This window comes from Pristis pectinata, chromosome 8 (assembly GCF_009764475.1).
Source record: "Pristis pectinata isolate sPriPec2 chromosome 8, sPriPec2.1.pri, whole genome shotgun sequence".
Taxonomy (NCBI): domain Eukaryota; kingdom Metazoa; phylum Chordata; class Chondrichthyes; order Rhinopristiformes; family Pristidae; genus Pristis; species Pristis pectinata.
Window position 1 is genome coordinate 12,646,844 of NC_067412.1, and position 15,635 is coordinate 12,662,478.

The 15,635-nt window shown below is 37.5% G+C and overlaps 1 protein-coding gene across 5 annotated transcripts in view; it reads right to left on the bottom strand.

Annotated features, from left to right (window-relative positions):
* The window catches only part of usp7 (ubiquitin specific peptidase 7 (herpes virus-associated)), a 67,922-nt gene that overhangs the window by 16,896 nt on the left and 35,391 nt on the right, over positions 1-15,635 (bottom strand). For all 5 annotated transcript variants that reach the window (XM_052021424.1, XM_052021425.1, XM_052021423.1 and 2 more), the window contains 14 exons: positions 15,557-15,611; positions 13,492-13,572; positions 13,319-13,409; positions 13,160-13,242; positions 12,353-12,462; positions 10,713-10,869; positions 7,161-7,305; positions 6,380-6,510; positions 5,392-5,526; positions 4,432-4,533; positions 2,728-2,833; positions 1,953-2,045; positions 1,808-1,875; positions 1,208-1,308 (listed from right to left, as the gene is read on the bottom strand). In XM_052021424.1, coding sequence (XP_051877384.1) covers positions 1,208-1,308; positions 1,808-1,875; positions 1,953-2,045; positions 2,728-2,833; positions 4,432-4,533; positions 5,392-5,526; positions 6,380-6,510; positions 7,161-7,305; positions 10,713-10,869; positions 12,353-12,462; positions 13,160-13,242; positions 13,319-13,409; positions 13,492-13,572; positions 15,557-15,611 — 1,458 coding nt within the window. The remainder of the gene's footprint in view (positions 1-1,207; positions 1,309-1,807; positions 1,876-1,952; positions 2,046-2,727; positions 2,834-4,431; positions 4,534-5,391; positions 5,527-6,379; positions 6,511-7,160; positions 7,306-10,712; positions 10,870-12,352; positions 12,463-13,159; positions 13,243-13,318; positions 13,410-13,491; positions 13,573-15,556; positions 15,612-15,635) is intronic.

Below are 15,635 nucleotides of genomic sequence, written 5' to 3' on the forward strand. Positions count from 1 at the left end.
AATGGCCACCGTAAATTGCTCTTGGGTTGCATGAGAACCCATGAAGATAGGGTTGAAAGATCATGCAAGGAGGAAAAAATGTGCAGATAGTCACGGTGAGGCAAAGGGCCTATTTTTATGCTGTATAACTACATCTTAAACTTAGAAATCAAGCAAAGCTCACGTAATAGTCTAAAGAATAAGAAATTACTGCCAGAGCTAGCTGAAAAACATGAAAACCCAGCCTATATCTTGGCCCATACCCAAGTTACCTGCCAAGAATGGGACAGAGGTGTTGGAACTTCAAATTAACTTAAGTATTTTGGGTTAGGGAAGAAGTGGGGAAAAGCGAAAAAAAAATCTACATTCCATTCTAAATATAATTCAGTAGCTTTTGCTGGAAAGCACATCAATGTGGATTTTGACAGAACATTTGGCTTTAGACGAGATGCTTTCCACTGGTAAAAAATCCTGCACGACTAAGTGGGCTTTTGGGGAGTATGCTGTAATGATAACAGCTTGTTGCCAGCTGTTGCATCTTACTCCGTTAAATGACAATTTCTGCATAGTAAAGAAAATAAAGTGCATAATTAACATTTTTTACAAATCAAAATTGCCTTATCCAGCACCAACTGGGTGGAAAGTAGTAATGCAATGATCTTAAGTGAATGGTAGAGCAGTTTCAAGGTGGTCATTTGGCTTGCTCCAGTTGAATCATGTTTTTTTAAAAATGCAAGGACAGAATTTTTTTGCACAAGAATCTTTAAGATTTTTTTTAAAGAATCCTTTAAAATGAATACATGTTCACATATGGTAATTAAGATGATTTATGGGCTATTTAGATTACAAGGATTTCTTCACTCATCCAGGTAATGGTCATAATAGCCTTAGAGTTTCACCATATTAACAGCTTTCTAAGGATGAAAAAAAACAACTATGACTATCTTCATGGGATGTTTGTTCCAAACTTTGACTGCAAAGCCTGTTTTCTTATATTCTGCAGTGAAATTCCTTCTGATGAATTTCTATAACACAATAAATTAGAACAGTTTCATACAGCTGTGTATATTTTTAATCACTACAGCTGCTACCCCACTAAATATTTTCTGGGATTTCACCTCCCCCATCCTCACCCCCACCCCCCCAACATAAATTAATGAAGTGCATATCAGACTAAAACATAACCTGATGAGTTGGACACATTAATTTGCTCGGAAACATTACTTACTTCTGAAATACTATAATATCGCCATCCATGAGTTCATCAAGTGCTTTATCAAGGGACACTTCATAATCCTGAATTCTCTCAGTTAAATTGGGTTTTACTTCCTAAAGTAAAGAATGTTATAATTGAATTAAAGCAGACAATTAAAAAAAACATTTGTCATTATGAATAGTTACCACTTATCTGCTGCAACAATTGTAAAAGCCAAACAACCTATAATCAGAAGGTCTAAAAGTTTAATCAATGGGCTCAAAAGATTTGTACTTTAAATGAACTTCATAGCTCGAAATAAAACACTGAAAACAAATTTTCATTCTTTCTGAATGAAAAGTTGCTCAGCATATTTTTCTGTTAAGTACTTTTATAAGTTACCTACATAGTTTGTATATACACATTCACATCTGCCTCACACTAGACACCAATAACATGCTGCTTCAAGATTTGAAGTGTGAAAGTAATCTAAAATGTCAGGATCATTTAGCGTTTGAACTATCTTTTAGTTTACAAATTCCCAAAGAAACCATACTTGAAGTCAGGTTCTTATAGCAATACTATGCTATAATAATGTTTCAAAAATATTAAAATATTTGCTGTTTATCATACCTCATAGAGGATAAGGTTAGTTCCTTGCGGAAACCCTGCTCTCTCACACATGATCGGCAGTAAATCACCTGCACAAAGTGGTGTAAAAGTTATTATTTGGAATACTTTACAAAATTAACATCTGCAACATCAATTCTCAACTTACGGATTTTACACGATATAGGGGTGTAGATATGTCCACAGTAATTCAAACTCCGAGTTTTGGGATCATACATCTTCAAAAACAACATCACATCATCTGAAAAAAGTAAAAATAAAAACTATGGTATTATCTACATTACTGTTCGCATGAAATGATGATACGCAAAGAAGTGAAAGGTTACAGCCCAGTAGCATCCTGCTCCTAATTCATATGGTATGCTCATATTGCACAAGTGTGGGACCTCTAGAGAGCAAGGTTGGCAAATTAATAACAGGAAACAAAGAAAAATGGCAGTTAAATATTTGAAAGATCGAGGGTTGTGGGGAAATGGGCACACAAGAGTCAAGGCCAGCATAAATTAGCTATGATCATATTGAATGACGAGGAAGGCTTAAGGGGCCTGGTGGCCTACTCCTGCTCCTATTGTGTTCTTACGTCATTTCCTTTCCTCCTAATGCTTAACAGCTCGTCTCCAAGTACAGGTGATCCCCAAGTTACAGCCACGAGTTGCAGAAATTCACAAGAGTTTACAAATAACAATCCCGAAATTTGAGATCTGGACTAAAACTCTCTCATGGAAGTTGTGTGGGGAAAAAAGTAAATTAACAAAATTCATTTTCAACTTATTTCTTGACACATGTAATAACTTGGATTTACATAACAGAAAATCATGATACAGCCTGTTTTCTAAGGTGTCGAGGGGGGCCACCTGTAATGACAGAACAAAAATTAACCGCTGAATATAATCACAAATAAGAGCACATTAACATGGACTTACGATCTTTATCAAATTTGGGCAATGTTGCTCCACTGGCAGCTAACTCTGGATCTACTGTCTCTAGAAATATTGTCCATGGGTTGTCATTATCGCTCAATTCAATCATCTGAGGGAAATCAAATTTTGGTTGTTACAACACATTTAACTCAAAAGTTGACTTTGTTTCATTATTTTTATATCATACACTAATTTTTCCTATACTGAACTGGTTTAAAATCCAAACTGCACAGGCTGAATGGGCAGTATACTAAATAGAACATATATAAACATAACTACAAATATTTATCGTTTTACATCAGGTTGCTTCTGATAAATGTCATATGATTATTTATAACAAGTACTCCCAATCAGCATTAGTGTTGTACTAAGAAATGCCCACTAAGACTTGCTCCAAATATGGAAATGTAATGTACAAGTCTTTCTATCAGGGTCAGGATAGGGAACAGCTCTAAAAAAAATTAACTCAGAATAAACTGCTTAGGATGGATTTTTTTTTTGAAATAACGGTGGTACTCAAAAGATAGCTCAATTGCAATACATCCGCATGTTCATTGTGTGACATTTTGCCAAAACGTAAATGTGCAAACAAAAACAGAAATGCTATAACTTAGCCAGTCAAAGCAGCATCTGTGGAAGGAAAAAAAAAATCAACTAACATTTCAGGTCACCCTTAGAGGGGGAAGAAAGGACAAGACAATGGAGGGTTTACAATTTTAACAGCAAAGCTGAGGAGAGATTTCATTTGAAAAATTTTGTAGCTGTTGAAATTTGTGATAGAAAAAGGAAATGCATGAAATCCTCAAAGACAGGCAGCATCTGTGAGGAAACAAGGAATCACTTCAGGACCCAAAACATGAACCATTCTTTCCACAGATGCAACCCAACTTGCTGAGCATCTACTGCATTTTGTTTTCATTAAAAAAAAGTTAATGTGCCATTGCAAAGTTACAACCTGAGCTCAAATGATACTATACACTTGATCCTAAATACTTGTGTACCCATCTCCCTCGTTGCCTGCCTCACCTTATAGGTTGCCCCTTCATTCATTCCTGCTAACAATTGAATTTCTTTCCTAAACCCCTCTTCCCCACATCACTTTCCTCCTCCAAGTTTCTCAAAATGAAGAAATTTCTGAATTACTGGATTATAGTTTGCTTAAGTGTCAATTCTCCAAATTTGAACTGTGAGAAATGTGCCAAGGTTTCTTTTTCCCCCAAAAAAGATATAATGGATTTGAAGTTTATGACATCTAAATAGTTATTTGAAGCTGAACTACGTAGCAGCTGAAGATCATCTGTAAAAGCTTTGTGAAACCACTTCACAAAAACAGGCCCTTTGGCCCACCCAATCCATGCTGACCATCATTCATTTACATTAACCCTCCCAGATTCTGCCACTCATCTACAAACTAGGGGCAATGTACACTGGCCAATTAACCTACCAACCTGCACATCCCATATGGTCACAGGGAGAACTCGCAAACTCCACACAGCACCCAAGGTCAGGATTGAACCAGAGTCACTGGCACTGTGAGCTGTGCCATCTGCAGTTTGGAAAAATTACCATAACAGCCTGATAGAATTACCTTTCAACAAGAGAAAAATAAAGGCAATTTGCTTTCTGAAATCTCCAGTTTATGTTAAATTTTTCAAGAACAAAATAAATTTTGATATACCACTATGGCTTTTGAGAACATACACTTACAGTTTTGTTGCTATCTGCTTCATAGTCCAACATTGCTGGTCTCTTAGTTCCATTACTCCGGGCTTGCATTGGCCATAACCTTATCTGTTCCTGTGGATAACCCTAAATTATAGAAAGAACATATTGGATGAAAGTCTTGGCAAAAGCACCAAGTGATTCACTTCCTAACACCCAAAATTGTTCTCTATCTACAAGATTCAAGTCAGAGACACAGAATATCTCCACTTGCCTAAATAAATGTAGCCAATAGCCACTCAGTAAACTCAAATGGCATTCAGGACAAAGTAGTCTTTATGATTTATTACCCAATATACCCCATCCAAAGTCCTGTACGCCCCATCTACAAAATCCACATCAGCAACTTAAGGTTTCTTAGATTATAACTTACAAATAACTGAACTCTACCATCCAAATCAGATTTGCTATCCTTTCCAAGCTTAGTAATTTACTTTTTATCCCCCCCATTATTATTTTGCCAAAATCCCATAAGGCCCTATTTAACATTTAAAGTTGGTGGTTCACTACACATGGACCCCAAGAGCATGTGAGCATGTGTACTACATGTGTCATATCAATGGCACCCCAAGTCAATGTAGCAGAATCTGATGCAAACCACTTTGTGGGAGCATTATTTGAAAGTGGTATGTAAGGAAATATTAGGAGAAGTGACCATAAGCACAGCTCTTAAAAAGTACCTGTGTGAAAATATTGTCGAATTTTAAGGAATTCTAGAATGTAGCACCCCATAGCTGAAGACAAGACCTCGGAAGCAGAGCAACTAAATTAGGAAATTATCAACTTGCCAATGCTGGATACCTTCAGTAGTGATCCAGAGTAGTTTCAAAAACATAACTAGAACATTTTAATGATAATTAGGCAATTAAACAACAAATCAATCTATAGTCAGCAAAAACCATTCTGGTTCATAGTATCAACCGCATCTCATACTAAAATATTCACCATTGTTTGCGACAAATTCTGAACAAATTCTGCAAGTGTGGAGTTTTTGAGGACTTTGAACACTGTATATTTCACTTTTTCTTCATCATACATATCATTACCCTGATGTCCACAGAACTGGTCTTCTGTTACTATCTGAAATAAAACACAGGAATTAGCTGCACATTCACTTTGGATACAGAAACATCTACATTTTTCTTCATCTCAGCCATGTCATTTCTTGACATTTTATTTGTAATTTTAATGAAATGAAATTGGATGCGGGATTCTTTAGAAAAAAACCTCTGGGCGGAGGCCAAAATTAAATAGCCATTTCATCTTTATTCTTGTCACCTTCTCTGCAGAAAAGACAAAGTACAAGCAGGCATCAGAGCTGACACATGCCAAGAGTGAAAGCAAAACAAGCCTGTGAATTTTTAGTTCTAATGGAAATCTGGATAAAGTAAATCTGGAGAAGTTAATTAGAAATAGATTTAAGTAGTGGCTTCCATACTTATCTAGTATACTGCTGAAAAACTGAACACCATCCCAGCCTTCAGTCACAAGAAATCAGACAAAACATGAAATGGTAAACAACGGCATCAGAAGGGGCTTTAAATGCAAGTGACAAGGGTGACAATAGACTGTGCCACTCCTCTAATTTTCCACACAACTAGGGCAAAGGACTTGAGCGGCTTTCAATTAAGTGTGGGGCAAACATGCAATGGACAATTATTTTTAAAATAGAAGCAAATTTTATTCATCTGGAAAATGTACAAATAGAAAGGGTGAAATAAATCTTTGAGGCACAACAAAAGCAGCATAAAGCTAATAGAATCTAACCGGGATTTATTCCACTTTGCATACATTCAATTTTCAGGTACATTGGTTGATTCCTTGAAGTTCAGAGAAACTCCTCACACGAAATAGAGCACATACAGTGTTTGTCATGCACATCAGCAAGGTTTTTGCTGTCATGGATTAAATGGATCTATGAATGCAATAGTACCTGCACTTGCATGTAGAGGTGTGCCTCTTGCCTTTCCTTTCTCTTCTGAGCTTCCACTCTCTTCTCTTCTTGAAGACGCTCGACCAGTTGTTGTGGAATGTTGTGGTCTGTCACTGCTTGTAAAACTTCACCTTTAAACAGAATTGTTTGAATATCTGTATTTACATGCATTATCTAAAACCTACAACAGCCTGAAATAGGCCAAATATTCAAAGCAATAAAAGTTATTACAACCCATTTGCCCCTTGCATTCCAAGTTTGACTCAGTGCTTTACAGCCAGCAACTTCCTTGAAATGCATTCATTATTTTGCAGTCAAATGAGTGAATTTGCAAATACTCCAAAGTGAACTGAATGTGTTGATAATATTCCAAATAGTGGTCTGAAGAAGACACTTTTCTTTGGATTTGACTCCACTAACACCACTTGAAGATGAATGAGCCATTGGTTTGATAGAGAAAACTACGCAAATAAACATTGAAAGGGATTTGCTCTTCATGCCAATGTGCATACAATTTACCCTAATTTGTTATGTGTGTGTCAAGTCTCTAAGGGTTACGTAGATGGACAGTTCAAACCTTTATAATACCCCTGTAGATTTACTGGATAACCATTCTTTAAATTGGCCAATCCCACTGCACATACGTGACACGAATTCATGTCTGGGTCTGAGAACAGATGGCTCAAGTCTGGTGGCAAATATGCACTCTTAAAGATATACTCAAAAGGCAGGATCACAGATACCACAAAGACATTTCAGAGAGCAGTCGGATTTTGCTTACTTAGTTTTGATTCCCTGATGTACACCAACATGTAGGCATTGGTGCAGTGTCGCACAGATAAATCATCATCATGACCGCCGTAGTTGTGTTCAATTGCTTCTTCTTTTGTACACCTTGATACAACGTCGTCATCGAATTTACACCACTTGAGAAAAAGAATTAAATATCTCATTTTAGCCCAAGACATGTTATAGTTTTAATTAAAAACAGAACATGACTAAAGTTATTTCTTCAAATTGAGTTAATTGAAATGCTCTAAAGTGACTGCAAGTATCCAGAAGTAAAAATAGATTGATGGAAATATTCAGGTCAGGCAGCATATGTGGAGAGAAAACAGTTAACATTTCAAATCAATGAATTTTCACCGGATACGAAAGCCAGGAATGAAAACAGGGAAGAGAGAAAGATAACTGTGGAACTCAAAAAAAAGCAAGAGAAACAAAACACTCCAGATTCTGGACATCTGAAACAAATGAAGCTAGAACTACTCAGACCCTGCAGTAACCACAGCGAGCACAACAGGGTTCACGTTTCAGATGGACAACCTTTCATCAGAACTGGTCAGATACAAAAGAAAGACTGGAAAGGCTTGCTGAATTCAATTTCTGTTACTCTTGCTCTCTCTTCCCAACTGAAACAAGTGCCAACATATGATCCTCTAATTTCCAATACCTTCAGCAATACATACATCAAGCTGCTGTTTATTGATTACAGTTCAGCGTTCAACACCATCATCCCTCAGTACTAATCAACAAGCTTCAAAACCTGGGCCTCTGTACCTCCCTCTGCAACTGGATCCTTGACTTATCGGGACACCACAGTCAGTGCGGATCGGTGGTAACATCTCCTCCTCTCTGACAATCAACACAGGCACACCGAGGATGTGTACTTAGCCCACTGCTCTACTCTCACGTCTGTGTGTCTAGGCACAGCTCAAACACCATCTATAAATTCACTGATGACACCACCGTTGTTGGCAGAATCTCAGATGTCGATGAGGCGGTAGACAGGAGTGAAACAGATCAGCTGGCTGAGTGGTGTCACAACAACCTCGCACTCAACATCAGCAAGATCAAGGAATTGACCGTGGATTTCAGGAAGGGGAAGTCGATAGAACACACACCAGTCTTCATTGAGAGGTCAGAGGCAGAAAGGGTGAGCAGCTTTCAAGTTCCTGGGCATCAACATCTCAGAGGAACTATCTTGGGCCCAACACATTGATACAATCACTAAGGTGGCATGCCAGCGGCTCTACTTCATTAGGAGTTTGAAGAGATTTGGTATGTCACCAAAGACTCTTGCAAATTTCTACAGTGTATGGTAGAGAGCATTCTGACCGGTTGCATCACTGCCTGGTATGGAGGCTCAAATGTACAGGATCAAAAGAGGCTGCAGAGGGTTGTGGACTCAGCCAGCACCATCATGGGCACAACCCTCCTTGCCATCTTCAAGAGGTAGTGCTTCAAGAAGATGGCATCCATCATTAAGGACTCTCCCCATCTGGGAGATGCCCTCTTGTTGTTACCACCATTGGGGAGGAGATACAGGAGCCTGAAGACCCACACTCAATGTTTCAGGAACAGCTTCTTCCCCTCCACCATCAAATTTCTGAACGGTCCATGAAAACTACCTTGTTATTCCTCTTTTGCACTATTTATTTCAATAAGTTACAGTAATTTATGTCTTGCAATGTATTGCTGCTGCAAAACAAATTTCACAACATATAGCAGTGATAATAAACCCGATTCTGATATGCTGCCACAAGACATCATCCCATTGCTTCCCAGCATTTCAAAGGGACTTCCTCCAGGATGCTCTGGTTCACCCTTCCATTTCCATTAACATTCACTCCCCTTCTCACAGGCCCTTCCCATACAACCAGAGATGCAGCACTTGCTTTTGTCTCTTTCCTCCCCACCATACAAGAATGTAAACACGTTTTGCAAATGAAGCCAGGATTCATTTGCATCTCTTCTAATGCAGAGCCCATGATGTAGCCTCTTCAACATTGGTGATACCAACCAGATCAAGTAACTGCTTCAGGGAACACCTTTGTTCAGTGCAAGAACGACCATGAGCTTCCAGCTGCTTGTCACTTCAATTCTCCACCCAACTCCCACTCTAACCTCTGGCCTTGTCCTGCTGCACAATTCCAACAAAGCCCAATGTCACCCAAGGAACAGCTACTTTCATGCTTTCAGGTCTTAACACTGGATTCAACAATTTCAGATATCGGAGTTTCTAGCTACTTACCAAAAGCCGAAAGGTTAACCCCATTTCTTCCTCCACAGATGCTGCCTGGCCCGAGTATTCTGTCTTAACTATTTTTTCCACCATCCGCAGTGCTTTTTCTTTTACAATTTGTATCTCAAAGTTGCAGCATTATTCTTCCATTCCCTCTCCATCTTCATTCAAGTATATTTCCTCCAGACAGATGATAGCAAACCTTCACCAGCATCTTTCTGCCAGTACCAAGACCATGCGTATCATTCTGCCTCTTTACTTCCCATCCTATCACAGACATTCCCACTGTATCCCCCACCCTTGGCCCCCTCTCCCTACCCCTACTCTGGGACTTCATATTTGAATGATCTCTCCTCCCCCCCATTCTGATGCAAGGTCAACCAACTGAAACATTAACACTTGTTTTTTTTAAAAAAAGACAAGTTTTGATATTACACATATACATATCATGCATTATTATAGGATACATGTAAAGCAAATGAAATGAAGTGAAAGGAGAGTAATAAATTTTAAGTACCAAGCTACAGACTGCCTGGTCAAGAAAGCAAGCACAATTAAGAGTAAACTACGCTCATCTATAGCTTTGATGAGCCACCAGAAAGCACATCTTAAAACAAGCACCCATACTAAACCAAATTATTTGAAACTGAAAAAGGAAATTCATCTTTTGAAGGTTTGAAATAGTAACCATTTTTAATGAAACAGCAAGTAGCTTTATACACTAATACAAAGATTAAAATAAAATCTTAAGACAATCCTACATTCCCACATTTATTCCTCTTATCGTTTGAGGAAAGCCAAATTCAAGATGAAGAACTTAAGTGAATGTGAAATTTAAAATAATTGAAAAAGCTTAGAGGTAAAGTTGCAGTTCAAAGCCCAATCACTGGTACTTATCAAAACATTCAACAAAATTAATGTTTCAAAGTGGCATGGCATCATGAAATATTACATGTTGGCATATGCAACTTGTTTACTGAAACTGTTCATCCCTACTTTTAAAAATCATCCACAATGAAACAAATGTAAAATTCAAGTTGCTGTAGCAGATGGCAGCAGATCTGTTATACTGATTAATGATTCTTCCATCAAGTAATCTAGAAAAAATGTCCCCAGTAAATGAATAAAGAACAAACTTTTCAGACTAGTTATCAAATTGTGATCAATTACTTGAAAGAGAATTGGTTCCCCAAGTCCCTACATGAATTCAACATTTTATCCAATACTTTGTTACTTCAGCTTTGTCAAGAATACACCCATCATGCACAGTTGCTACGCTTTTTGTTTTAAAATATAAAGTATACTCACTTTACCATCACCCTTGGGGTTGAGATAGACTACATAGTGCCCACCATGATTATCTCCACTGTGTACCAGCACTGCATGTAGTATGTAATTAGCAGAATCCTTTGGGTCAGGTTTCTGAAGGAATTCATCCAAGGGCAAATGCTCAGGAAATTCAAATCTGAAAAAAAAGCAAAAAAGTTATCCTTCAAAGAGAAGAAAACTGCTCATTTTTTGTAGTGCAGCACGCATAAGGTGAATTGAACAGCTGCAGAACTGCTGCCTTACAGTGCCAGCAGTTTGGCTTCAGTCCTAACCTGTGGCACCTGTGTGGAGTTTGCACATTCTTCCTGTGACGCACAAGTTTCCTCTGGTTACTCCAGTTTGCTCCCACATCTCAAAGATGCACTGGTCGGTAGATTAATTTGCCACCACCCTGACACCAAATATTATTTTGCCAGTCCTTCATTTTCAAAGTCCTGCAACTGCCTACCCAATAGCACTGTGGGAATATCTTCACCAGGAGGACTGCAATGGTTCAAAAGGTAGCTCATCACCATCTTATCAAAAGCAATTAGGAATGGGCAATAAACACTGCTCTCACCAGTGATGCCCAACTCCCAAAAATGAATTTGAAAATAAATCTCACCAAGTTAAATTCTGCTCATTTGTTGTCATTTTAAAGTTAACCAAGTGGCTATGCATTCTGAAGTTGAACTGTGATGAAATGGGACTTCCTTGCACTTTGTGGCTACTCAAAAATATATATTGCTTTTTCACAGCTCACTAATGAATGCAAGCAGCCTTCATTTTTATATTTATCCACAAATTATTTCTGAAACAAACCTGCAGTAACAACTCAGTCATCCTTCAAGGAATTTTACCCGTGGTAAGTAGCATATTATTCTGAAATAAATACATTAATTTGACAGATTCAAATTTCCTTGGGACAATTCTTTCCTCTGATGTTCTACATACTTGGCATGGACTTTTTTAAAATAGATTTCTCATGTAAAATTTGATAACCAATGCATTCCAATCACACAAACTACATTTCTAACAGGCAAAAATTCATTTACCAAAGACTCAATGGGGTGCAGGAATAATTTACTGCAAGGTTAATATAATTTCTGTCCAGATTCTTTTGTGACCTCAATCTAATGTACCTGACCTCTCATATGCAAGGATGGCAATGAGTAGCAGCAATCCTACACCTCTCAAATTATTAGTGATCAACAGTTTCACAAGCTTGATGGAATCCTGGAACACAATTTTCATGGCTGCAGCTATGAGCACTGGAAAGGAAATGCACCTGCTATTTTGTAGTCAATGTCCAGTAAATGAGTTAATTTGAAAACTAAACTTAGAAACCACAGAGAGCAGCGTGCATGTGCAATTTAGAAGCTAAAACTAATTAAATTGATACTGCTCAGAACAATCTTCTGCATTTATTTTTCACTGTATTTGACATAATATTTTATTTATGTGCGCTTAGGTTGCATAGACCCAAATCAAAACTATATTTAGCCACATATTGCCACAAAGTAGAGAAGCCAATTAAAACCAAAATTCACGTTTGAATCATGTTGAAACAAACTGTACTAGTTTAAGTTATGAAATAAATTTCCCAATACCAAGGCACAATGTTTCCAAAGTTTGCTTACCTGTCATTTATCTTAATATTCTGATCAGTCTGTGGGTCATACATGAAGCGCATAAGCTGAAGATGCAACACTGGTGGAAAGGTAAGAAACTTCACACCTTTTTCTGCATCCTGTGAACAGTAGGTAAATATTAGCCTATACACGCAAGATCAAATGTCCTTTAAGACAAGAACAGAGTGATGTCTCAGATGCACAAGGAATGTCAATGTACAGGACTTAGATTGGACCCCAGTAAAAGTTTCACCAGATGTAGTTGGGAACTTTAACAGTTTTACAAATAGGAAAAACTGCCTTTTACAAGTTTTGGAGTGATCATAATAGTAAATGCAGATACTTGAGTTAACTACTGCAACAGATTTACAAGAGCAACAAAAGATCAAAGACGGGAGCTACTGGAAACAGGGACCTGATAGAGGCACTTATAAATTTGCCTTGGTCAAGACCCAAGAAAACAAAAGCAGATAACACTGCAGTTGTGCCACAGTTAATATTTGGTTCCAGTTTTATATGGAATGAAAACTGAAAAGTCAAATTTGACTCACACAATGCAAGCTTCTGCAATTGAAATGGTTAAATTTTGATTCAAGTTCAGACTGAAAACTGGAAATGCTTGCCAAAATTTATACATTAAATAGTTTTTAAAGAAAATTTGAATGTTTAAAGTGAATTGTTAGGATAACAGAACTTGTCTACATTAATTTGAATTCACTTAGCATGTTTAGTGGTATCTCCACACAATATAGCTATATAATATTTGCTGAAATGACTGATGCTTCCTGATACTGTACATCAATGCCAAAAATATACCTGTAAACCATGCTCTCCAGCATCATATTTGTTATCCCCATCCAGCTGTTCCACTGCCACATAATCTTTGAAAGATTCAAATACTGTGGAACAAAAAACAAGAGACTTAATTTGCTGCAATTCAAAATAGTTAAATATACAAATAATAGTTGTACTCACTGTTTTTCTTTCCCTTTATACTGAGTTGAATATCATAGTAATCTTCTATTCTCTCAGATCGATACTCCACATGCTTGCATTGAATATATGACTAAAAATAAAAAGTAAAAATGTTCATTGATATCAAAATCAATAAAAATCAATCTAAACTGAGTAATTCGAAAGGCACTTACCACCATTTTCCCTCTGAATAATTTTGGAATAGTTCCCTCTACACAGGTTCCTTTCATTTTATTCTCCACATTATCAAGTAGCTGAAAAAAAAAGTTGAATTCCATTGTCAGATTTATATATTTTTTTTAAAAACAAACTAAAGTTTTGAACAAATCAAACCAAAAATGTATTAACCAGGACCATGGCTAGTTCCACAAATCGACAGTGCCACAGTGCCTTGCCACCAGCCAAACAGTTCAAATGCAGGCACGTTCCCTTGATTCTTCAATCATAATGATTACTAAATGATGCAAATATACTATTAAGTTTGCCATGGGTATTGATGACCTTGTGACATTACTTTTCACAGGAGTGACTGCTTATAACAGCATTGAAACAGTTCAATTTAGAATGATTTAAAGATACTTTGCTTACCCTTAGCCATACAGAACCTTGCTACCTACTGCATATGTTAAAGTCAGCAGGGTTTTGAAAATCAAAGTTGCTTGACCAATTATTGCTGCAGTAACAAACAAATTGCTGGAGAAACTTAGGGTCAGGCTGCACTCATGGAGGGAAATGGACAGTTGATGTTTCGGATTGAGAGCCTTCATCTGACCAGTCCAGATGAAGGGGCTTGACCCTAAATGTCAACCGTCCACTTCCCTCCACAGACACTGCCTGACCCGCCGAGCTCCTCCAGCATATTGTTTATTGCTCTAGATTCCAGATCTGAAGTCTCATGTCTCCATTAATATTGCAGTAACCTACTTTCGCCATCAGCAGCCCTCAGCAAACAAAGACATCTAGCTGGTCATGGAAAGCAGATGTGTACAATTGTATTTCATTGTTCAAGTGTCTACATTATTTGCTGAAATCCTGCTGCTACCAACTGGAATATTTCACACCCATTTCCAACACAGAGGAATAAACCATGTAGAAGAAATTGTTTGCACCAATATTCAAGATATGATAGGAGTAGTTAACAATGTAGTTGCTACCACATATCCAACATTTCATTTGGACATCCAGGATATCAACTTAGGTTGCAAGTTACTTTACATGTATTTTCTGTATAGTTTCTAAATAATAATTAAGATTAGTCCAATTACTGCAATATTCCAGAAGAAAAAATTACAAGCTCTAAGCATGAAGTTTTAAAATAATTTGAGATTACAAACAAATCATTTTTATTTAACACAAAATTGAGGTTATCCACTTCAGAAGAATGTGAAAACCTAATTTAAATGGAGCGAGAATATAAAAATATTGTGATAAAGGAACCTATGGTCTGAGAACATAACATTTAAGTTAGCAAGCAGATACAGTAATTAATTAGCACATCTAATGGAATGTTGTCCTCCATCACCATGCATGCAAACTTTTTTTTTTGAAAAGAGGGAACATTTAATGCAACCTCACAGGGTACCGATTAAAACATTCCTGCAGTTCTGTGAACAGTTTTGGCCTCCATATTTAAGGAAAGATCCACTTGAATTGGAAGCAATGCAAATAAGGTTCACCATTATTTCCTGGGATTAAGGGTTGACAAATGAAGATTGAGCAGCTTGGGCTCCTACTCTGGAGTTAGAATGAAAGAAAACACGTTTCTTGAAACATCCAAGATTCTAGAGGGGAATTGTTAGGTTGGATGCCGAGATGCTTACAGTAATGGAAGTACAGACCAGTTTTAGAATGAGCGGTCACCCACTTAAGATGGAGAGGAGGAGGAACTTCTGAAGGTGGTGAATGTTTGGAATTCTTTATCTCAGAGCTGTCCAGTCACCAAATATATTCAAGGTGGAGACCAAGATGCTCAAACTATTAGGAAGTTAAGTGTATAGAGAGCAGGAAAATGGTGTTGAGTATAACACTGGATCAGCAGAGCAGGCATGAGGCTTCGATTGGTCTAATCATGCTCATGTTTCTACAAAGGGGACCATTTTTGAAATCAGGAGTAGTTTGAAAAAAAAACTTATACTTGCAACCTGGGATGTTGTTACTGAATTAAACACTATAGGATCAATATTCTTAAATGCCACAAATGCAAACGTTGAATTTATAAGGAGGGAACAAAAAACTTACCACCCTGCAGAGTTCCTGGACGTCATGTTGCATAAAACTGTCTAGTGTTTCCCAGCTGCGTGAGAAAATTCATTCATTT